The following is a 25994-nucleotide window of genomic DNA, read 5'->3' as shown; positions in this document are numbered from 1 at the left end:
GCACAGGGCAGGCATTCAGTAAATGGTAACTATGATTGGGATAATCCCTAGCTTACAAATAAATAGAATGAAGAAAGTAGGAAGACAGAAGGAGAATTTTTTAGAAAAGGGAGGTCTGGGGCTAGGGTGATGCAGACCGGGAGGGTCAGAGGGGCCAAGAAGCTGAGATAAAGACCTGAGCCCTTAAAGTCATAGTACCTGTGGATCATGGCAAGAAAATGCAAGAGAAGTTGGTGGAAGACAAGTTGTCCAAGATGGCCCCCGTTTTGAGTGTGGTGACTGGAAGAAATAGAGCGTCATTTCTTAGGTTTCTAATATATCAGTTTGAAAGTATAATGAATTTTATATTTCATTCAGATATGGTAGAAGGAGTTAATATAGTAAATGATATCCTCTCATTTGAAACTAATACGATGCCTTCCCCTCTTTTGTAAGACTTCGTTTTTTTTTTTTTTTTTTTTTTTTAAGATTTTATTTATTTATTCATGAGGGACACAGAAAGACGCAGAGACTTAGGCAGAGGGAGAAGCAGGTTCCTCACAGGGGTCCTGATGAGGGACTCAATTCCCGGACTGGGTTCACGCCTGAGCCAAAGGCAAATGTTCAACCGCTGAGCTACCCAGGCGTCCCTTGTAAGACTTCTTAATGTCCTTTTTTTAGTGACTACTCGTTGTTTTTTTTTTTTTTTTAATATTTTATTTATTTATTCATGAGAGACACACAGACAGAGACACAGACAGAGACACAGGCAGAGGGAGAAGGCTCCATGCAAGGAGCCCGATGTGGGGCTTGATCCCGGGTCTCCAGGATCACACCCTGGGCTGCAGGCAGCGCTAAACTGCTGCGCCACTGGGCCTGCCCAACACTCGTAGGTTTTTTTTGTTGTTTATCTTTCTTTAAATGAGGTTTTACATCTAAATAGTTATGTCGAAAATAATTGAAAAATTAAACATTTTCTTGAACTAATTTGGAAACATTAGAACAGTTTCACAAAGTAAAAGTTGTTTTTCAAGGACAGGGAAAATACGTATTACAAGAAGACAATATATAGAATGCACAAAATGTATTTTCTGATAGGAGATTTTGAATATTATAAACAGAAAAACTTAAATCTAGGTTTGGGCAAACTAGGTGACATTTGGCTGACTTTTTTTGATCATTACTGAAATTAGCTGACCTATTGTGCTAATTTTTAGTTCTTTAGTATTTTTCCTACTCTTTTTCTTTTAAGCTTTATTTATTTTAGAGAGAAAGCACGAATGCGAGTGAGGGGAAGGGCAGAGGGAGAAGGAGAGGAGATAGAGAATCTCAATGAGCATGGAGCCCGACTTGGGACTCGGTCCCAGGGCTCTGAGATCATGACTTGAGCAAAATCAGGAGTTGGCTGTTTAACCGACTATGCCACCCAGGTTCCCCTGTATTTTCCATACTCTTAAAATTGATGTCGTTGAATATCTTGACATTTTTGTTCTTAAAATTTTTAATGTATGGCTGTATTTGTTTCATTTGTGACTGTGTGTAGAGTCTCAACAGAATTTTGGAGAAATGAAAGCAGGATATAAACAGTATAATATTTGTTTCCTGCTTCTATCTTGGTGCTATAGTTAGTGTTTTTGATTATTATAGCAGATGTTTGTCAGCAAAAAATTGGGGCAAAAGATTTATGTGAAATCATAATTTTGTAGAAACATTCTGAAATAATAAAAATGTAAAATGTTAGTCTCCTCCTTGTGCCTTTTTCTAGAATACTTGTGTGAATAACATTCAGAGACATTGGGAGCAAGAGAACTTCTTTGTTAAGTTGGTGACTGTGTGACAGGCTGGCTGGGTTCACACCCAGCCTCAGCCAGTTCATTATTTGATAATTCCTTTTTCTACAGTTAGGAAGAAAGTATTATTCCAGGCTTAAGTTCGCCAAATGGAGTTAGTAATTGGGGGATTGAATTAGGTCTAGGTTGTATCTTGTTTCCATACCGTTTTTATTTTTTATTTTTTTTTAAATTTTTTTTTTCATTTATTTATGATAGTCACACAGAGAGAGAGAGAGAGAGGCAGAGACATAGGCAGAGGGAGAAGCAGGCTCCATGCACCGGGAGCCTGACGTGGGATTCGATCCCGGGTCTCCAGGATCGCGCCCTGGGCCAAAGGCAGGCGCTAAACCGCTGCGCCACCCAGGGATCCCCATACCGTTTTTATAACAAAAAATATATCATAATATAATTTGGTTTCTGCACACACAAAGAAATGTAGTAACAATGTGAAGCTGGAATTTGAATAGGAAATAGCTTTATCACTTCTTCTACTTGATTGGCTGTTCATTGTTTAAGCAAGTTTTTGTCCTTAAATTAATGCTGGGAACATAGATTTCTCTTCCATGATGTTATAAATTTAGACCACGCTGGACCATCTATTAGCTTGTTTCCAAAACTGTGATCTACAAATAGGTCTTCTGTTAATAACAGGTAAAGAGTCCCATCTACAAATATGTTTGGAAATGGTGAATGCTTTATTTTCCTTAGAGGTTCTCTTAGTGCACCTTAGTAATTAAAGACTCATTGTCAAACTGATTTGATCCTGGAACTTAGTTATATTAGTGCCTTATTCCTTGAAACTTAAAGTCAAGTTACACAGCAGATACTTATTTCCTTTTCTAACTCATTGTGCAGTATTGAGCTAAAAATTTTACTTTAATTAAATTTGAATTCCTAAAATTTGAATTTTAAAGGTTCATTTATTTGAGAGAGAGAGAGTGTGTGAGAAACTCATGCCAGCATGTGGGGGGAAGGGGCAGAGGGAGAGGGAGAAAGATTCCAAGCAGACTCCTCACTAAATGTGGAGCCCAATGTGGGGCTCGATCTCACAACCCTGAGATGAACATCTGAGCTGAAATTCAAGAGTTGGATTTAACCAGCTGTGTCACCCAGGCACCTTATTTTTTAAAATACTATTTTCACAATATCTCTTTGTATGTTTTTATTTTTATTTTTATTTTAAGTAGGCTTCATTTGCAATGTGGGGCTTGAACTCACAGCCCTGAGATTAAGAGTCACATGTTCTACTGACTGAGCCAGCCAGGCACCCCTATTTTCATGATATATAAAGCATCTAAATGTTTTCTACTTATAGGCCATGAGTGAATTTTTTTTCTTTTAGTTGTTAAATGCCAATTCTGTGAACTGTTCAGGAAATAGATAATAACTTTAACTTGGCTTTTTTCAGTGCTTTTCCCTGTTGGTGAGATTTAGGTTCAGCAAGAGACACTGTATGCTCTAAGAACTTGTCTTGGTTTAAAGACATGGCTCTTAAAAATGCGTGGCAAAAGCCATCTACAGAAGAAGGAAGTTAGTGAGTTGTCTTCTTGCTTAGAAAATAAACTGTATATGCTTTATCCCACCACTTTGAGTAATGGAAAATTTTTGCTTGGCAAAATTGATTTGGAATTCTGCTTTGAATATCTGGAAGTTACATGTTGAAAATTAATTCTTTTTAAATTTGAAAACTCGATAGTACACATTTCTCTACTTTGAGTCTAGTAGGGTATATTAACATTTACATTAAAATTTAATATGACTTAAATATTCTCTCCAGCAGCACCTGGGTGGCTCATGGTTGAGCATCTACCTTCGGCCCAGGTCATGGCCCTGGGGTCCTGGGATTGGGTCCTGCACTGGGCTCCCTATGGGGAGTTTGCTTCTCCCTCTGCCTATGTCTCTGCCTCTCTCTATCTTGTGAATAAATAAAATCTTAAAAAAAAAATATTTCCAAATGCCAATGTTGTTGGTAAATTAAGGACAGGATATATATAGATAATATATATATAGATATATATCTATATCAATATATCTAAAAAAAATATATATCTATATCTATGTAGATACTGATATTATGAAAAGTCATAGAAAAATAGATTTTAAAAAATAGTATATTTTTCAGTAAAAGATATTGTTGAGTAGAAGCATCTAAAAAGTATGAGGTACTTCTATGTTATTTTGCTGTTTTAACTTTTTATTAGTTTCTTTAGTTTATAGAAAATAGGGACAAACAATATGGGTAAGCTAAGAGATGTTTCTATATATCAATTTTTGGGAAAAGAATGATATTGAATGGATAGCTGAAATGATGGTTTGGGATTACTCTTCAGATTTGTAATTTTATTGTTACTTTGGGCAGTCCAGACTTGTAAAGGCATGGACCAAAATGTTTCCTAAGAAAGGGTGTGTACCTCTGATTTTGGAATTGAGAATCAATTCATCTCATTCTCTTTAACTTCCAGATAAATAGAGCTGTTTTTTTCCTTAAGATTTATTTATTTATTCATTCATTCATTCATGAATGAATGAATGATAGAGAGAGAGAGAGAGAGGCAGAGACATAGGAGGAGGGAGAAGCAGGCTCCATGCCGGGAGCCCGATGTGGGACTCGATCCTGGGACTCCAGGATCGCGCCCTGGGCCAAAGGCAGGTGCTAAACCGCTGAGCCACCCAGGGATCCCCATTAGAGCTGTTTTTAATATATTCCATATTTAGCATGCATTTGTTTATTGCATGCTTCTTCTACATCCACCCTTGTACTAGACCTGTACTTTTTCTTATCTACTCTCAGTTCTGTTAAGGATAATTTTCAGATCTGCTATATCATATTCTTCAAGATAAAACTCTTTGCTTCATTAGAATAGTAACTATGTGGTTGAACAAGGAGGGCACTCCTATCTCAGTCAGTGGGGCCAGGGAAGTTGGGATGCATGTCTTGTGTCTGACTAGTTACTCCATCCTTGAATTCTGTTTGTGGCAGTAGCAGCTCTTCCCTTATGTTATCTTCAAAAAATTAGGTATATGCTAATTATCTTTAATTTTTTCTTCTGAATTTCTCTTAAAATATGTTTATGGCTCCTGCCTGCCACATCTCAGGGTAACAAATCCTACAGGTTTATAATTTCTGTTAGATTTGCTTTGAGATTTATTATTGTAGGAGTGGGAGTGGGTTAATAAGTCAGCTCTCCTTGTATGGTTTTATGAGTATTGATCCTTAACCTGTTCACTTTTCATCTTGGCAGAGTATTTTTCATTTTAGCCTAATCTAGGTTGAAGAAAAATGCTTACCAAGGATGAACTGGCTCAGCTGTCCTGAGCAGCATGTATGTGTGGTTTATTTTTTAAAAAAATTTTTAAGACTTTATTCATGAGAGGCAGAGATAGAGAGAGAGAGAGGAAGAGACAGAGACATAAGCAGGCTCCATATTGGGAGCCAAGTGTAGGACTTGATCCTGGGACCGTGATCACACCCTGGGCTGAAGTTAGATGCTCAACCGCTGAGCTACCCAGGCTTCCTGTATGTGTGGTTTAGATGTTAGCAGCTGGTACTGTGGCTGTACTTGGGGCTGAAATGAGGCCCAGGAGTAGTCATGTTCCACATGGGGATCCTCTTCTCCCTCCTCTATTTGAGCAGGGACTCTTAAGGGGCAACTGGGTGGCTCAGTAAGTGTCCAAGTCCCAACTCTTGATTTCAGCTCAGGTCGTGATCTTAGGGTCATGGAATGAGTCCTACATTGGGCTCTGTGTGCGTTGTTTACTTGAGATTCTCTTTCCCCCTCTCCTTTGGCCCCTTCCCCACCCTCCTCTCTCTTTCAAATAAATAAATAAATAAATAAATCTTTTAAGAAAAAAATCTTTGAATAGGAACTCTCAAGACCTAATGACCTTTAAGCACTGTAAGTTAGGTGGTATTTGAATAGTCTAAATAAGCTTCTTATAAGTGAGAGAATTGGAGGCAGAAGCTTGCTTCAAGTTTAGATGAAGTAGGGATCCCTGGGTGGCGCAGTGGTTTGGTGCCTGCCTTTGGCCCAGGGCGCGATCCTGGAGACCCGGGATCGAATCCCACGTCGGGCTCCCGCTGCATGGAGCCTGCTTCTTCCTCTGCCTATGTCTCTGCCTCTCTCTCTCTCTCTCTCACTGATGATGACTATCATAAATAAATAAAAAAAAACTTAAAAAAAAAAAAGTTTAGATGAAGTAGGGGAAGAGAAGTAGTTTTGGCAAAATATGTCTTTTGTAGTCACTGCCCACAGTTCATTTTTGATGTCTGAGCTAATCACTGAGATGAGTAATTTGCAGACTTTTTGATGTTGGCACACATGGTTGTTTTTCAGGATTCTTTTTTCCGTTCCTCCAACTCTCTCCTCTCCTGTAGTATGTTTATAGTCATTAGAAAAATAAATGAAATAAATTTTAACATTGTTAAATTTTTATAAAGATTTTATTTATTTATTCATGAGAGACACACACACACAGAGAAAAGCAGAGACACAGGCAGAGGGAGAAGCAGGCTCCATGCAGGGATCCTGGGACTCCAGGATCATGCCCTGGGCTGAAGGCAGGCGCCAAACCACTGAGCCTCCCAGGGATCCCAACATTGTTAAATGTTAAATTGTTTTGAAATTGTGCTACCTGCTGAAAACATTATTTTTAATAATTTCATAAAATCACAGTGGGAGTCATGGCACTGTATAGATAAGACGAGAAAAATAAATACTGTTTCTTATGCCACTTTTCCCAGAAAGCCTGAATACTTGTAGCCCAGAGTAGTATACTTTCTGTATAATTTGCTTTGCATATTAAATAGATGATATAAAAATTTTTTTAAAAAGAATGCTCTATTGTTTTAGGTTTCTTATTATCCTAGTTACTTAAACATCAGTTAAGAATAATTACTGAGTTTTTGAAGAATGTGAAGATAATATTGATCAAGGCATAGTCTAATTCAGTTTCTTATTTAAAATAAAATTATGAAATATAATGGTCCTACCTCCAAAGAATAGACATCCTTTTATTACATATTATTATCTTTGATAGTATGTAGAGTTTAGTGGTTTTTTTTTTTTTTAAGGGCTGGTTATTGATTTATCACTATACTATTGCTGCTTCTCTTCACTTTTGAATTGAGGAAAAAAATTATGTACATCCTTGTTATTTTATAATGATTATCATCTGATTTTTAGTGATAGTATCATCTGTTTTAGGAATGTTGGCATTTGTGTAATTTAAATGTTTTTTGTAGCTATGATTTAATGAATCAAAAGGCAGAGCCCAACTTTAGGATGATTTAGGAAGAAAATGTGGTTAGTTTACTTTATGAAACTTCTACTTCTGAGGCTATTGCAAAAACAAATCATCCTCATCTCATCCAGAGTATTGACAGATTGCAGGCCATCCTTAAAACTTGATGATGATAGTTGTATTTATTTTACCATTTGAGAAATAATAAAACTGGCATGTAGAAATACCTTTTCAAGGAGTAAGGCAAGAAATCAGGTCCTTTACATTTGAATCTTTATACTTGATCTTAGCCAGAAGGCTGAGAAGCAATTATATTTGAATCTTTAATAAGACATTAGGATAAACTGTTCTCTAGTTTTGAGAAATGTCTTTTGGATGACTATGCTTATATGTTTGTAATTTATATATAACATGTAAATAAAATCTCTCACTAAGCAGTACATGACAATTATGCATTATTCTCTGATTGCAAAGATAGTACAGGGTAACTTATTTTTGTATTTTGAAGACCAGCTGATTTCTGTTTAAGCTTTTTACTACTTCTTCCCAAAATTTTAACCTAAGTTGTGAAGCCATCTTTTCAGTTATGTTACATTGAAACTGGATCTCGGCCTAATGAGTCAGTCAAGTAACATTTTCCTTGATTAAGCTGCATATTTATAAATAAATATATATTTCACCCAATAGAAAAGTAATATGCACTGCAGATAGAGTGAGGCTACCCAGTGCTCAGAATTTATGTTATAATATATTTCACCCTGTGCTGTGTACTATGCTACATTTTTTTCCCCAGGGATGTCAGAACTTGAACAGTTATTCATTTTGACATTGTGCCCTACTTAACAGTATATTCTAACTGAGGCTAAACTGTATTTTTTGCAATGGCATTTGAATGGTACATCGTATCACATTTTAATGAGGAATTAGCAGTGTTTTTACATGAATATTCTAAAAGATTTTTGTTGTCATAAGTTGACTTTCAGAGAGTTTCACTGTGCTTTACTACACAAGAAAAGACTTAACCTTTCACGGTTTTCTGATTTTCTCTTTCTATAATGGGTGGGTATTGGTAGCAGGAAGAGAAAAGTGATTATTACCTGATAGATTTTATCTTATGGGGAATTTATCCTATTTTCTTCCTGCAGTTCAGATTTCCTTTGACTGAGATTTAAGTTCTAAATGTTAATCTGTAGTTTCAAAATGTTAATAACTATTTTGGTTATGTTCTTATCCTGATGTTAAAAAAAATGGTGTTTTTTTTTAACATGGGTTCCTATTTATGTTATTTTATTAAGCTAGGCAAAAGATTTCTGATATTGGGAAGATTCTTTGTCAAATGGGTTTTTGTATTGTTTTGTTTTTAAAAATTACCAGCTCTAGCATATAAAATGCTCCTACCAAAATGTTGGAGTGTATTATTTGAGAATTTTAATGTTGTGTTCCTTTATAAATGTGTTTTCTGTTTCCATTTAGATCTTGAATACCTGATGCATGCAAAACAACAGCTAGTAACCACAGCTAAGCGTTGGGATTCTTCTTCTAAGACTATTATAGATTTTGAACCTAATGAAACTACTGATTTGGAGAAGAGCCTTCTTATCAGATACCAAATTCCTCTTTCTGCTGACCAGCTGTTTACCCAGTCTGTTTTAGACAAATCATTGACCAAGACCAACTATCAGTCACGGCTGCATGACCTTCTTTATATCGAGGAGATAGCCCAGTATAAAGAAGTCAGCAAGTAAGTTACTTTAGAAACATTTGGTTGTGAAAAACGTCCCCTTTTGATGATATCTTTCATTTTTAAAATGGAGGTGTGCCTAAGAGAAGACAGGAAGTAAAGACTGTTATTCAGTAGCTGTTGTTCATTTCCATAAGACTCTGCCACATGCTAGGTGTGTAAACATGTACTGGAGGTTTCTGTTAATAGTAGTCAGAGTGAGTACTTAGTAAATATTTGCCGAGTAAGTGTACAAAGGCTGAAAGAGACCACATATTTTAAGAATATAATTTTAAGGGGGATCCCTGGGTGGCTCAGCAGTTTGGCACCTGCCTTTGGCCCAGGGCGTGATCTGGGAGTCCCAGGATCGAGTCTCACATCAGGCTCCTTGCATGGAGCCTGCTTCTCCCTCTGCCTGTGTCTCTGCCTCTCTGTGTGTGTGTCTTTCATGAATAAATAAATAAAATATTTAAAAAATATATAATTTTAAGAATGAAATAATTTAGGGGCTTCTGGGTGGCAGTGAATTAAGTGTCTGCCATTGGCTCAGGTCATGATCTCAGGTCCTTGGGATGGAGCCCTTTGTTGGGCTCCCTGCTTAGTGGGAAGTCTGCTCTTCCCCCTTCCCTTTGCCACTCTTCTTGCTTGTGCTCTCTTTCTCAAAAATAAATAAAATACTAAAAAGAATGAAATGGTTTAAATCTTCAGGAAAACTATTTGGTAATAGTAAAATACCTTTATAACCACTTATAAATGCTTTAACATATTTTACATTTTATCCATATGCCACAAGTGAAGATCAAGAGTAAATTCAAAAGTCTATTTGAGTCATTATAGGAAGAGTAATCTTAGAAATGAAAGTTTGGGGCAGTTAGTTAAGTGTCTGACTTTTTCAGTTAAGTATCTGACTCTTGATTTCAGCTCTGGTTATGATCTCAGGGTTGTGAGATCAAGCCCTGCATTGGGGAGATTGAGATCCTTTCCCTCTGCCCCTCCCCCTGTTCTCTGCCCTTCCCCCTGTTCTCGTGTTCTCTCTCAAATAAATAAAGTAATTAATATTAAATAGGATTAGCTTTTGGAATATATCTAATTTCAAATTAAATGCTTGTAAAATTTACAGAGTTAGAATATATTTTTCATTGCTCTTAACACTTTGAATTATGGTCATTAATGGTCTCTTACAAGACTTTTATTGATTGTGTCCATATGTGGTTCTAAATAAATAGTTAACTTATTAAATAACAAGGACAGTGGCTTGTATCATGTATATTCATATTAATATGCATATATGTTATTTACATGGTCATAGATTCCTTTTCCTTAGTAAAGAAAACATTGATAAAATCATAAATATTGTGATGAAATAGTGTTTAAAAATTTACTAGAATCTTACAAGACTATTTTGGAGTACTATAATAGAAACTCAGAAAATTTTTTTTTAAGATTTTATGTATTTATTCATGAGAGACACAGAGAAAGAGAGGCAAAGACATAGGAAGAGGGAGAAACAGGCTCCACGCAGGGAGCTTGATGTGGGACTCCATCCCGGAGTGCCGGGATCATGCTCTGAGTCCAAGGCAGGCGCTCAGCCACTGGAGCCACCCAGGGGTCCCAGAAAATACTATGTATTAACTTTTATTTGGTTTTAGATGCCTGAGTGGCTCAGCAATTGAGCATCTGCCTTTGGCTCAGAGTGTGATCCTGGGATCTGGGATTGAGTCCCATATTAGGCTCCTCCCGGGGAGCCTGCCTTTTCCTCTGCCTGTGTCTCTGCTTCTCTCTGTGTGTCTCTCGTGAATAAATAAGTAAAAAAAATCTTTAAAAAAAACCCCAAAACCAAATATATTGTTTGTTCAGGTTTAAAAATCATTCCAGATACATTACCTCAGAACTTATATCTAAAGACCATTAAGCTTATGGATTATTACATTAAAAATGAATTTTTAAAAATGGAAATTTGAGGCCCCTGAGTGATTCAGTGGGTTAACTGTTGGACCCTTAATTTTGGCTCAGGTTATGATCTCAGGGTCATGAGATCGACCCCCCCATCAGGCTCCTTGCTGGGCATGGAGTTGGTGGAGATTCTCTTTCTCTCCCTCTCTGTCCCACGTCCGCACCCCCCTTCCCCGCCCACCACATCCCCCTGCCCAACTCTCAGGCTCTCTCCCTCTCTTAAAAATAAAAGGAAATTGGGGATCTCTGGGGGCTCAGTGGTTTAGTGCCTGCCTTTGGCCCGGGGTGCGATCCTGGGGTCCTGGGATTGAGTCCCACGTCGGGCTCCCGGTATGGAGCCTGCTTCTCCCTCTGCCTGCGTCTCTGCCTCTCTTTCTCTATGTCTATCATGAATAAATAAATAAATAAAATCTTTAAAAAAAAATAAAAGGAAATTTGAACAGATAAAAGAATGATTACTGTAGCCCTACAAAATTATAGAGGTCAGGTTCTTTTTTTTTTTACATTTATTCATTCATTCATTCATTCATTCATTCATTTATGAGAGACGCATAGAGAGAGGCAGAGACACAGGCAGAGGGAGAAACAGGCTCCCCACCAGGAGCCTGATACGGGACTTGATCCTGGACCATGGGATTACACCCTGAGCCAACAGCAGGTGCTCAACTGCTGAGCCACCCAGGTGTCCCTGAAGGTCAGATTCTGATCAAGAAATTAAATGGATGGGCACCTGGGTAGCTTAGTCTGTTGGGTGTCTGTCTTTGGCTTGGGTCATGATTTTGGGGGCCTAGTTCTAGCCCTCCATCGGGCTTCTTGTTGTGGGGAGCCTGCTTCTCTCTTTCTTTTTGCCTGCCTCTCCACCTGCTTGTGTTCTCTCTCTCTCTATCAAATAAATAATAAAATCTTAAAAAAAAATTAAATAGATAAAAAGTTCACTCCAAGAGCACCTTGCAGAGGCTTCTTAAAGGCCATATAAGGGGCACCTAGGTGGCTCAGTGAGTTGAGCTTTTACTCTTCGTTTGGCTCAGATGGAGTTCTCAGGGTCATTGGGTCAAGCCCTGCGTCAGGCTCTGTATCAGGCCCTGTGCTAAATATGGACACTGAGTTCTCTGTTTCTCTCCCTTCCTTTCTTTCCCTCCTCCTTCCCTCTCTCCCCCTCTCCCTCTACCCTTCCTCCTTCTCTGTCTCTTTTTCAAATAAATAAAATCTTAAAAAAACCCATATAAGAGGGACTTGAAAATACCTGCAGCATGAAATGAACACTGGTGACAAACTAAGTTTGTATATTTTTGGAGGAGGGTTATTTGCTAGTTTGTATTAAAGGTATTCAGAAGTTTTGACCCTTTTGATATAGTAATTCTACTTAGGAGGAATCAATCTTGAAGAACTAATCAGAGGTGAAGTTAAAGATGCCTGTAAACAAATTTTATCTTTCATAGAACAGTGAAGAATTAGTAAATTATGATATAGCCATATAATCTGATGTTCCGTAACTACAGTTGTTCCCCCTTATCCATGATTTCATTTTCCCTGGTTTCAGTTAGCTGATATCAACTGTGATCTAGAAGCAGATGATCCTTCTTGAGATCTATCATCAGTGATAATAGCTTAATGCTACGTCACTATGCTTATGTTGTTTACCTCACTTCATCTTATCACCCAGGTATTTTATCATTTCATATCATCACAAGAAAGTGTGGGTACTACACTAAGATATTTTGAGAGAGAGAGAGACGCCCTACATTCACATAGGTTTTTTTTTTTACAGTATATTGTTTTAATTATTTTAAGTTATTGTTGTTAATTTCTTATTGTGCATAATAATAAAACTTCATTAAAGGTATGTATGATTAGGAAAAAATATTATATAATGAGGTTTGGTACTATCCATGGTGCAGTTGCTGGGAGTCTTGGATCATATCCCATGCAGATAAGGTGGACTATTGTATTGAAATTATGTTCTTGAAGACTTTTCAGAACAGTAAAGATACTGATGGTACCATATAAAGAGGAAAATATGCTAGTCATGAAAGTATCTGGTATAATTCTAATTTTGTATGTACATGCACATGTGAATATATTTGTATATAAAAATATTAGAAAACAATAACAATAAAAATAAAAATATTAGAGTTACAGCATTACAAGTTCTAGTTGGTGAAATTATGAGTGATTTTTATGTTTTAATGTGGTTTTCTCTTTTTTTGATGTGTTGTACAATGACCACGTATTACAATTAAAATATGAAAAAGCAAACAAAGAAATAGAAAGGCAGTTAGAACATTATCAGTTGCAGCACTTGATGATCCAGATGTAAAATTGCCCTTAGAGATGAAAAGAAAGATTGTAGTAAGAGAGCGTATAGTAGGAACATCTAAGCTTTCTTTTTTTTTGATCTTTAAAATAATTATTGGCTCAAATAGGGATGTTTACAAATTGAATATAAATCTCTAGGATCACTTTTTATGTGTTATATATGCTAACCACACAAGACTTTGAAGAATCTTAAAGACAGAAAAGAGAATATTGCTAAACGTCTGATGTGACAAGTAGACAGTTACCGCGTCAGAGAATTCTGGAAGTTATCAGTGATTCTCTCATCCAAAGGTAACCCTGGATGTGAATGCTGGTAAATTACACTTCTGAAATTGACTTGTAAAATTCTGTGAAGTACAGCATAGAGTTGGTGCACATACAAAGCAGCAGATCCTCAGTAATTAAATGGAATTCTCAGAGGGTGTCTGTAAGCACATGGACAAGGGACAAATGACAGACATAAAGGATTTTCAAAAATCTTTTACAGAGTTTTATATACTACTTAAAAACTTTTTATTTTTTGTTTTTTCCTTTCCCCTTTAAACTTATTATTTGTATATATTTTAATGTTGCCTTGAATTTATTTCATATTTGATTGTTAATTCTTTAAAAATAACATGAAATATATTTTTAAAATGGATTTGAGAGGGTCTGTATGTAGCTACTAAACTATGCTGTAGTGTAGGAATCAGCAAACTTTTCCTATAAAGGGCTGACTAGAAACTATTAAAGGCTTTGTGGACTTGTTACAGTCTTTGTTGCATAGCTTCTTTGTTTTGTCTTTGTCTTGTTAGTTAAGGATATACAAAAACAGGCTGAAGTTTGGATTTGGTCTTTGGGTCATGCTCTAGTATGTCTGATTGGGTCATTTTACTTGTCTGTTCAGTCACTACCAGTCATCAAAGCAAACCCAAGTCACCATTAGAATGGTGAAGAATGTTTTGTTCCGGATTGAGACTCAATTTAAAGCCGGAGGACAATGGTATGGGTAAATGGACTCCTCCCTCAAATGACCTAGATGCGTGTGTATTGACAGTAAAATGTATTCCGTATGCGCAGGAATGTGCCTCTTTGAGATTTAGTCAGACTTTCCCATGAGTGATAATTTCCTAAGATCAAGAGAATGTATTGGTCAGTTGTGAACTTTGACAATTTAAACAGAATATTGCTAATCTTGAAAGTGGTATCAAGGGAATTTATACTGATTTCTTGCATTTTATTTTATTTTTTAAAATATTTTATTTATTTCAGAGAGAGTGTACATAAACATGGGGGGGGGGGAAGAAGCAGACTCCCTGCTGAGCAGAGAGCCTGATGTGGGGCTCCATTCTAGGACCCTGGGATCATGACCTGAGCTGAAGGCAGATGCTTAATCGATTGAACTACCCAGGCGCCCCTGATTTCTTGCATTTGTAATTGTAAGGTTTGGATTATATTTTTACATGGTCACCTTAGCATGCCTTCCTTGAAAATGGGATTGAGGGGATCCCTGGGTGGCGCAGCGGTTTGGCGCCTGCCTTTGGCCCAGGGCGCGATCCTGGAGACCCAGGATCGAATCCCACGTCGGGCTCCCGGTGCATGGAGCCTGCTTCTCCCTCTGCCTGTGTCTCTGCCTCTCTCTCTCTGTGTGTGACTATCATAAATAAATAAAAAAAAATTAAAAAAAAAAAAAAAGAAAATGGGATTGAATGAAGTTCTTAAGATTAGACAAAATATATTTTGGCTTGAGTTTGGATGTAGTAATCAGTTTTATCTCTTTATTTTTTTACTTTAAGCAAAGGGATGATTTTCAAAGCAGTCCAGAAATTAAGATTTCTTTTTATATTAAATTTTAGTGTGAGATCTGTGGAGGTGGTAAGGATAATACTGCATTTCATGTAAGTTTTAGAAAATGCTTCTGAGTTCTTTCAAGATTAAAAGAAAAGTATTTCTCTTGTCTTCAGTTACATGTTGATAAGCATTCAATTATGATTCTACCTTGAAGTGAAATCTATTTGATTCTTAGATGCACATTTTCAAAAGAAATTGACTTTGGCTGAAGCTGTTGTGTCCATTAAACTGTGTATGGACACAGTGGCATGCCTAATCAGGTTGTTGTGGCTTCTCATTGTTGACAGCTGGCATGACAGGCCTGGTATGTGGATGCACATTTCATCATTAAGATGGGTGAGGTGAGGCCTCTGTTGGGTATGCCTCAGTTCTGTTGCTCTGCCTCAATAAACCCAGATATTGGCTTATTACCTTGGTTGATTTTTGTTATCATTCATTTAGTCAGAAATTGTATAAAGTGAAATTCTCTATATAGCTTTGAAATTCTTTTAAAGTTACACTCAAGAGATATAACTATGCCAAGATTGATAGAGCTATATTTCTTTTAGCCAAGTATGATATTAAATTGGTCAAAATTTACTTGGCTGCTATTCCATTTCCCAAAAGGTTAGGAATTACATAAGCTTTAAGGCTGATTTCAAAATGTGACAAGCAATAATGGAAAGATGGTTTTTCTTTTTATTAAGAAATAATCTGTTAATTGTAGGATATATTTTGTAGTCTAGGTATTTCTGAGTTATTAAATCATAAAACTTTACATGTTCTAAATATTTAAGAAATCTTACTAATGTAATTTAGTTTTAGGCTATTAATATTTTAGAAAATTAAATATTCTACTAGCTGTAACTTCTATTGGAAAGTCTATGATGCCTGTTAGGTCTGTATCTTGAACAGATGAGGAATCTTCTGGCGGAAAGCTGTATTTCTTAATACTTTTATTTTCTAGTGCCTCTACCTCAAGAGTTTTGTTCCAAGGCACAACTAAATGTCATAAGAGGATTCTCTTGTTACTTTAAGAGTGAGGTGAATTTTTCATGATTTCCTAGTTGTCATCAGGTGTTTTGGAATGGTAGCTTCTAAAATGGATGTAATAATAAAATTTTAATATATTGCCTTAGTTGAGGAAATATGCAATTTCTAGAGTTTGTTAGGGAATAATATAAAGTAGTTGAAATGGAAATATGTTGCCTGGAAAAAATCAGATTATTACAAAAATGTAAAATTAGTTCAATGAACAAAATTTATTGAGTATATAAAATGTTAGGTTCAGATTAGCCACTACTGATTCTAAGACAAAAATGTTATATTTCCTTCTTCTTCAAAAGTTTGCAATCCATGAAACTGATGTATAACTCTGTATGTTAACTAACTGGAATTAAAATAAAAACTTAGAAAAAAGTTTGTTATCCAGTAGGGGAGACAGACCTATAAATACAGAGTTACAATACAATGTAATTAACACTGCAATAGGAATGCACAAAAGCCCCATAGGAGGACATCTACCCCACATTAGTGGGGAGAAGGAGAAGTGAAGTCAAGGAGGGAATCAAGTCTGCTTTTGGGAACCAGATGGTGTTTAAGCTGAATTTTTATTTATTTATTTTTAAATATTTTATTTGTTTTAAGTAGAGCATGAGAGAGTGTGTGCATGCACACAAGTTAAGGGACAGGCATAGGGAGAGAATCTCAAGTGGCCTTCCTGCTGAACACAGAGCCTATTGTGGAGCTCTGCCTTGCCCCCGCCCTGAGTTCATGACCTGAATCGAAGCCAAGAGTTGGACCCTCAACCAATTGAGCCACCTAGGTGTTCCTTTAAGCTGAATTAAAAACAACAACAACAACAAAACCCAGGTAAAATTGTCAGATGAAGAAATAGGACAAATACATTAGTTGGAAAGAACGGGACATGAGAATAAGAGCATGGAATTTTGGAGGAAATTGCAAGTTGGTCATCCTAGCTGTAATGGAGGGCTCGTGTATGGAGTTGGATAGGATGGTGAGAGAGAAAGTTGGTTAAACCTTACCCTTAGAGCTAGATAAAGCTACTTATCATCAGATTTCGAGTTTGCAAAGATCCTGTGGTGGTGGTTTGGAGTATAGATTTGAAACCAATCATGTTAGGAGTTTGTTATAGTTATCTAAGTTCAAAACATTAAGATGAAGATAAATTAGTAGGAAGAGGAACCAACAGCTTGGTGAAATTATGATGGGGGATTGAAGGATGGTGACAGACAAAAGGTCCAGGGTAACCTGGTTTCTGTCTTGGACACCTAGGTTGCTGAGAGTGCTATTGTCCAAAATGTGTCATACGTGGAAAGACTGGTTTGGGGTGACAGGAGGGGATGTTGGATGCAGATTGTGTTTTGCTTGTACTGAGTTTGAAGAGCATATAAGTGAAGGTGTCTGCTTGACAGTTGGGTTAACAGCCCTGAGCTGAGAGATCTAGGAGAGAGGGTGACCTACCTTGATGAGAATCTACAGAGCAAGAAGAGGGCAGGGTAGACTTTGAGCTGGTGGCCAGTGCTTGGGTGGAATATGGAGGAGCTGCTAGAAAGGTAAGACAAAAAGTAGGAGAGTATGACTTTCTGGAAGTCAGTAGAAAAGAAAGCGCAAAGTGATTACAAAGTTTAAAAACAAAACAAGACAATACTGTGTATCACCTTAAGCAACAAAGAGACTATTTCTAAATTAAGAATGCGTTATAAGAAATTTCTTTTAGCTCAGAAAACTTTTAATGACCCTAAATCTCATGTGTGTATGTGGAGTAAAAGGAATGTAAAAATTTAACTGTGTTTGAGGTACTGGGGTGGCTCAGTGGCTGAGTGCTTTTGGCTCAGGTTGTGATCCCAGGATCCTGGGATTGAGTACCACATCAGGCTCCTTGCAGGGAGCCTGCTTCTCCCTCTGCCTGTGTCTCTGCCTCTCTTCTCTCTGTCTCCCTCATGAATAAATAAATACAATCTTAAAAAAAAATTTTTAACTGTATTTGAAAATACAGCCATAGGTTCCTGTTCTTTTTAAAAGCATATATTTTATTACAAACAAAAAAGCAGGTGAACATAGATTATATGTAAATTGGGGAGTATAATATATGTAAACTGGGGAGTATAATATACTTTTATTTTCATTTTAAGACTGATTTTTTCAAATGTGAATTTAGTGCACATTCCAGTCTTTAAAGAGTCAAATGTAACTGGTAAGATACAAACTAGTTTGGATCTATGAAATACGAGAATGAGAAAAATATACTGTGATTTTTAATAATTCCACACATATGCAAATTCTGCTGGTATTCATTTAATCCCCATTTGAGCCTCCTTACTAAATATTAACTTTAGTATGTATTTATACATGTTTTTGAAGTCTTACATGTTCTATTTTTAAGGTTGCTAATGGAACTTGTAAACTCTTGTATATTGCATGCATGAATAGCTATTCAGTTATTTTCCTTAAAGAGTTCTGTAACAGTGTTTCTGTATCCTTGTACTTTTCTGACTTTATTTTTTTTTTACTTTGATAATTTAAAGTATGTAAATAGACATATTAATTAACATTTTAATATGATTTTATTTATTCGAGAGAGAGACTGAGAATGAGAGTAGGAGGAGGTGCAAAGGGGAAGGAGAAGCAGATTTCTTGCTCAACAGGGAACCTCATGTGGGGTTCAGTCCCAGGATCATGACCTGAGCCATAGGCAGACATTTAACTGACTGAGCGACCTTCACTGACTGAGCAACCCAGGTGCCCCTTGATATGGTGTTTTTAATTAGATTTGTTTTCCTAATATTGTAAGCAGATGTTAATATTAAGAAAGTTTACAAGGTTTAAAAAAGTTTTTTTTCCTTAAGAATTTGTAAGATATTCTTAGCATCATGTATACAAAAGAAGATTTGAAACCAGACCAGTAGTACCATTAAAAAGTAGCCTTTTCCATAAATGGATGTATAGATTTTAAAACAACTTAATTTTTTTCATTCACATACTTTTAAATCTTCTGAAGAAAAAGTAGATGTTCCCTTTCCTCTTTTACCGCTTTGTCTTTTCTTACAGCATCATTTCAGAATGGCAAAGGAGAAAGGTGTCTGTTACTTTAAATCTTTCTTCCACCTCCTACTTCTTGACCATGTAGATCTTGATTTTCCATACTTGCTTGACACACATTCTCTCACACTCACTGCCTGTGAGTGTGCCAGCCATTTCCTGACAAGTTAGCTCTTAACTTCTCTTCCAGTAATTCCTGCATGAGATCTGTCTCAGGGTAGTCACTAACAAAAGTTTATTCTGGATATTATTTGTTAACAGTATTGAAAGAAAAATTTCACAGTTTGAATCTTTTGGTAAGATATACTTGAAAAGTCTCAGTTTAATGAAGGTTTGTAAAAAAAAAAGAAAATGAAGGGTTGTAGTTTCAACACTGCCTTACCTTCTGGCTTTAGGGGATTTTAAAGTTTTTTTTTTTTTTTTTCTTTTAAGATTTTATTTACTTATTTATGAGAGACAGAGAGAGAGAGAGGCAGAGACATAGGCAGAGGGAGAAGCAGGTTACATGCAAGGAGCCCAATGTGGGACACAATCCCGGTACTCCGGGATCACGCCCTGAGCTGAAGGCAGACAATCACTGAGCCACCCAGGTGTCCCGGATTTTAGTTTTAATGATCCCATGGTGTGTTCAAGCAGACTTTTGTATTAAACATGCAATAATATTTTATTTTATCAAAATATCATACTTAGCTTTATTTTAAGTGTTTAGGTTTTAAAAATGTTTTCTTCAGTTCAACTAAGTATGTATCTTTATAGCTTGGGTGAGAATTTATTCACTTAAAAAAAGTTTGGTTGTTTCCAGCTTAAATTAAAGGCAGAAAGGTAGTATATGTTTTATAGTGTGATAGAGCAGAATTGACGATGAAGTTTTAGTTTTTTGCATGTTTAGATTTATTTTGTTCTAATCTATTTTTTTTTTTTATGTTTTTGATGTAAAACATTCAAACTCATTTTCTACTTCTAATTTAGGTTCAACCTTAAAGTGCAGTTGCAGATTCTAGCAAGTTTCATGCTCACTGGAGTTTCTGGAGGTGCAAAGTATGCTCAGAATGGACAACTTTTTGGTCGCTTTAAGCTTACTGAAACACTTTCTGAAGATACTTTGGCTGGACGGCTGGTGATGACCAAAGTCAATGCTGTTTATTTATTACCAGTCCCTAAAGAGAAGTTAGTACAGACCCAGGGAACCAAAGAGAAGGTTTATGAAGCTACTATTGAAGAAAAAACAAAAGAATATATATTTTTAAGGATATCCAGGGAATGCTGTGAGGAACTTAATCTTCGGCCTGATTATGACATACAGGTGTGTTTTGAAGTGAGAAAACTTAATTATGGTTGTCTATAGTATTCTTGTTAGCTGATAAAATTCTTCTGGTTTGGCTTTCCATCTTCTGCCATAACCTGAAGTGCCGTTGACTTTGAACTGTTATGGTGGTGGGTGGAGAATTAGACTCCACTGTCAGAGAAAACCAGTTTGATAATTGACATCTACAAGGTTTCAGTCTTACACGAGGCCAAACTTTCTGATTAGAATTTTAAATCAGTAAATGAACAGATTAAAGGAAACTAAGCCACAACCAGGACAATTCTCATCTGAGGTTGTGTCTGCCTGTGTTCTCTATTTATAGTTCTCCTCTGCCATATGTAACTGGAAAGCCAATGTGTCCTAGGCCTGGTTTTTATCACTTGAGAGATGATATTTCACGATGTTCTACTAATTTCATCAAGTATATTATTCATAGCAATATGGAGGAATCAGATAACCTTTATTTAGATATTAAGTGATTCACAAGTACTTCATTTTCTTTAGATGTAAAATGGGGTTATTAATGATATATACAGCATTGGTACTAGTAAATGAGATAATTTATGTAAAGTGCATATTGCAATGCCTGACACTGTTCTGTTGCTTTTCTCAATGCCTTAAGTAAACAAAGCAAAATTAGCCATAATAATTCTTATTAAAATAGGATTGCACTTAAAAGAATCTCTAAACTTGGCTTCCCAAAAAGGTTATCTCCACAAAATCTTCAAGCAAGCTGCAAGCATTGATGTTTGTGTTCATACATTTTTTAAAAAAATGTTTATTTTGTGTTTCAGGTTGAACTTCAGTTTCAGTTAAATCGATTACCCCTCTGTGAAATGCATTATGCGCTAGACAGGATCAAGGACAATGGGGTTTTGTTTCCAGACACCACTATGACTCCAACCATACCTTGGAGTCCCAACAGGTACAGGAAAGGAGATGTCTCACTAAAGGAAGTCATGTTAATGTTAAGTTGAATCTCTATATCAAGTAATGCCAATATGGTTTTATAAGCAAATTTACCATATTCTCCAGGAGCCATGTTTTAGTGAAGAAAGGAAAGTGAAAGAGTCTTAAAAGGAAACCTTTGATGTTCATCATGTACTTTCTTCACTTTTCCTCAGAGTCTAATTGAGTTCTGTTGCTTTTCTCAACACCTTAATTTGATAGAATGCCAAGTGATTCATGTATATTTCTGAGTATAAGTTGAATGGGAAAATTAGGACCTTTTAAAGTGTCTCAAACAGTTAATTTAAAATGATTTTTGAATATAGAAGATGTTTTTGTAATTTAGGAAAATGGAGAAAGTATCATAGAAGATAATATTTCAGAAACTGCTCTCAGGTTAATGGTTGTATAAATATTTTCCTGCTTAAATTCACCTTGGCACAGCTTTATAAGTGTCTTTATAAGGGTACTTCTGATTTGTTTCCAAAATAACCATGACAGCTGTATGACTGCATCTTTCTTCTCATCCTTTTTCCTGAGTTTTTATCTTCTTGGCCCTTGCTGCTACCCTGCTCATTCCTCCTTTCCTTTCCTTCCCTTTTCTTCCCTTTCCTTCCCCTTTCCCTTTCCTTCTCTGTTCCCTTTCCCTATCTTCCCTTTCTTTCCTTTCTTTCATCTCAATGGCTCTACACAATAGAAGTTTGTTTATTTACTTATCACCTGTGTAAATCCAGTCCTGGTCAGGGGGCCCTGCTCCACCACTGATGGAGGCCCTAGTATCTTCAGTAAGTGGTTACCACGGTTTCATTCTTTGTGTTGACATGCAGCTGGCAGGCAGGGGAAGAATGAGCACAAGGGATCACATAGGAAATTTTTATGGGCCAGGCCTAGAAGTGGCATATATCTCTTCCCCTCACATTCCATTTCTTCCAGTTCTAAAAGTAGAACAAAGCACAGTATGCCTTACAACACAAAAACCAAATCATTTCTCCCTTATTTTGCTTCCCCTGACTATCCGTTTCCTATTCTTTTTACTGCCAAACTTCTCAAGCAGGAGGAGTTTATATGTTTCCACTGTACTTTATACTCATCCTGTAATCTGTTTTCCCACTTCCTCACTCTCCTGAAAGTAATCAGTGATTTACTAATTATAAAAGTCCAGTCTTCTCATTTCCCATTTGATTCACCTTCTCTGCACTCACCCCCCCCCTTCTTCCATTTTTACAGCCAGTATGTAATTTAGAGCCGGATTATGTAGGTAGCCTTCTGGTTGGTCTTCTGTCCGGCAGTTTATGTTTCTGCTCTCTGGTCCAATACACATATTTCTTCCACAATTAGTTTGCTAAAATAATCACTTCATTTTAGTGATTATAAATCTCTGAAGGTGTCTCTTTGATATGTGGATAGTCTGAGCAGCTGAACACCATCCTCTTGTTATGTGGTTCCTTTGACAGGGCTTTCCAACAGTAGCTTCAGATTTATTTTATTTTTTTCTAGTTGACTTCCCCCTTACCCCTCTAAATACCCATGCTCTAGTCATATTGAATTACCTTGAAGTTTGTTTAATTGGCCCTATACTTAATTTCTTACAATTTAAAAAAATTGTGGTAAAATTTACATAACACAGAAAGTAGCCTCTAAACTACTTTTAAGTGTATATGCTTCAGTAGTATTAAGTATATTCACATTGTCATGCATCTTCAGAACCTTCTCATCTTATGAAACTGATACTTTATACCCAATAAACTCAGAGAGTCCCCCTATACCATTTTTATCTGTAAATGGTTTTCTCTTCCTGAAGTAATCTTTGCCCAATACTGATCTATTTATCTACCTGTTCTTTAAGATTTAATACAGTCCAAATGTTCTGACCTTCAAGGAGATGAATCTGACTCTTTCATTTCATTATTCCAACAAAAATTTCTCGAGTATCTGCTGTGTGCTAGATTCAGTCACTTTTGTGCTTTTCAAGCACAATTTATCTCAAATGAATTTTTGTCACTTGTGTACATTTCTCCTGTTTTCATTATAGTCTGAGCTTTTTGAAGGAAGAGACCATGTCTCATTTATCTGTAAATCCTTAACAGTCTTACATGTTATTAATATATGACGTATTTAAGTTACTATGAGTTTCAAGTTTAGGAATGCCTGGGTGGCTCAGCAGTTGAGTGTCTGCCTTTGGCTCAGGCATGATCCCAGGGTCTGGGATTGAGTCCCGTATCCAGCTCCCTGTGAGGAGCCTGCTTCACCCTCTGCCTGTGTTTCTGTCTCTCTGTGTGTCTCTAATGAATAGATAAATAAAATGTTAAAAAAAAAAAAAGTTTCAAGTTTAAAGAAGGAAATTAGGGTTTCAAATGTGAGAGCATATCAGTAAACTTTTAGGCATGTATTTGATACGTTTACCTCTGAAAATTATATTGTATGTAACAGTATATTCAAATACTACTGACTGCAAGTGTTAACTACAAAAGTAAGTAAGAAAATGTCAAGTAACAAAAAACTTTTGAGCAGGAAGAGATTCCATACCCCCGTAATTTAATGGTAACTAAAAGGTGTCTTTGGAGTATAGGAATATACTGAGAAACTATTAGCCATTTAAAATCTTTTCTGGGATAAGGTGGAATAAAGATAGATAAATGAAGTTGAGAAATTATTCTCGAGCATGTGATCTGTAAATTAATTATGAAAATATATTAGACCAGGGGAAAAAGGGACTTTGAATCAATGTGGTTCAAGGATTAAATAATTTTTATTCAGAATGAGCTTGAAGAGACTATATCATTTTAAACTGTGAAAATCAGGATGTCTTACCAGCATATGTATTATAAGTCGTCTTTCCTTTATTGAGCAGGTGGTACACTAAAGACAACTTGTGCCCATTGGCCTCCCTCATTCATCACCGGAAATTATAGATGGTTTCTGGTCTGCTCTGAAGCACTTATTTACACTGAAGCAATTGATAAGTAGAATGGACTATAAAAATAAAGAGATAATGTATTAGAACTATGCCTATAAATTTGTCATGAATGTCTTAGATTTATACTTTTGTATATAATTGTCTCATAAGTTCTTTGAAGTCACTAAATTTGAAGGATTAGAGTGTTTTTTTAAAACTTTGTTTTTGAAAGTGTGTATTGATGGAGTAATGTGTCATTTTTTTGAGATTCTCAGAGAATGTAGTAATAGAAACTAACATTAATTGAGCACTTATCGCTCAATTATTTTTCTGAACAGCTTCCATATATTGTCTCATTTGACCTTAGAAAGACCATCTGTTGCATGTTGTTATCTCCATGTATAGATAAAGAAGCCACTGGGGTCAAGTATGAATGCAAATAACAGTTTATTGAACTAACTGTGGCTTAAACAAGTAGAGATAGAAGCCCAGAGGCAGATGGTCTAGGACTTGCAAGGGCTCCATAGTACCATCAGGGACTGAAGTCTCTCCTCCTCTCTGCCATGGAGCATGTTGGTTTTATTCTTTTTGTCTGTTACTTCTTGATTATAAGGTGGCTGCTGCAGTTTTGTTTACCAGGATCTCATTCTAGCCAGGTGAAGGAGGAAGGCAGAGGGGCAAGAGGGCTTTCTCCTGTTAAGGCTTTGTGTTTTGTGGATGAACAGAAGCCCTTCTCAGGGACCTCTTTTTTTTCTTTTTTTTAAATTTTTTAATTTATTTATGATAGTCACAGAGAGAGAGAGAGAGGCGCAGAGACACAGGCAGAGGGAGAAGCAGGCTCCGTGCACCGGGAGCCTGATGTGGGATTCGATCCCGGGTCTCCAGGATTGCGCCCTGGGCCAAAGGCAGGTGCCAAACCGCTGCGCCACCCAGGGATCCCTCAGGGACCTCTTCTTATAAGCTCATTGACCAGAGTTGGAGCTCCAGAAGAGGAGGCTGAAAAATGGAGTGTTTTAGCTGTCTAGGCTCAGTAGTAGAGGAAGGCAGAGGAGATGCCATGAATGATTTGAGTTTCTCCAAATACATTATATGTAGACTTAATGATCACTTAATTTCCTCTTTTACAGAAAATGGAACATTGCTAGATGCTGGCAGAGTTATAAGTACATAGGCTCTTTAATGAAGAGAGAGATTCTTTGAAGTAAAAAGCTTGAGTTTTAGTGAATGGTTTCCAGGAAATCTAGTGCAACTGGTCAGAGTACTTTTGTTTTTTACTTAAAAATCTTAAGTTTCAGAGAAATAAGTAATGGTATGTTTATGTAGTCAAAGTTTATTTTCTAAAGTTTTATATTTCCTTGGGGACTTTCATTTGTTTGAAATTATCTGTCAATATATATATAGCATTAGTTATAATTTTTTAAAACTGAAAATATTAAGATTTCCCATGAATGACTAGCTTCTTATTACAGTAGAGGACAGCCTCCAAGAGAAGGGATTTTTCTGGTCTAAACCATGTTCTCTTCATGTAGGATTGTTTTGTAGGCATTTTGAATGTAAATTTTTTAAGCATCCCTTTATACACCCTTCCTATTTTGGATCACATCGCTATCATTTTTACCATAGTTGTTGCAATATTTAGTATTTTAATTGTAGTTGTGAGAAAGAATGCTGTTGATTCTCCACTTGGTTTGATCCCTTTTAGCATCTGCTGTTCGTTTAAATCTTCAAAACTTAGCCAAGTCATAGAAGGGACACTCGTAAGATAGATCCCATTACAGCAGCCATTTGTGCTACTATGACAGGTGTTCTCTATGCTGAAAAATAGAACAGATGTACATTATGTGTATGTGGGAAAATATTAGAAAACATTTCATATTGTTTCGCCTTTGATACTTTTTTTTTAAAAAAGATTTTATTTGTTTATTTGAGAGA

General features: G+C 36.4%; 1 protein-coding gene across 5 annotated transcripts in view; it reads left to right on the top strand.

Annotated features, from left to right (window-relative positions):
- Positions 1-25994, top strand: part of HELZ (helicase with zinc finger) — a 166231-nt gene that overhangs the window by 61186 nt on the left and 79051 nt on the right. For all 5 annotated transcript variants that reach the window (XM_077853724.1, XM_077853725.1, XM_077853726.1 and 2 more), the window contains 3 exons: positions 8526-8793; positions 19882-20215; positions 21013-21143. In XM_077853724.1, the coding sequence (XP_077709850.1) occupies positions 8526-8793; positions 19882-20215; positions 21013-21143 (733 nt within the window). The remainder of the gene's footprint in view (positions 1-8525; positions 8794-19881; positions 20216-21012; positions 21144-25994) is intronic.

The sequence above is a fragment of the Canis aureus genome, chromosome 16, assembly GCF_053574225.1.
Source record: "Canis aureus isolate CA01 chromosome 16, VMU_Caureus_v.1.0, whole genome shotgun sequence".
NCBI lineage: Eukaryota > Metazoa > Chordata > Mammalia > Carnivora > Canidae > Canis > Canis aureus.
Note: the sequence above shows the minus strand (reverse complement) of the source record. Positions and strands in the feature narration are given on the sequence as shown.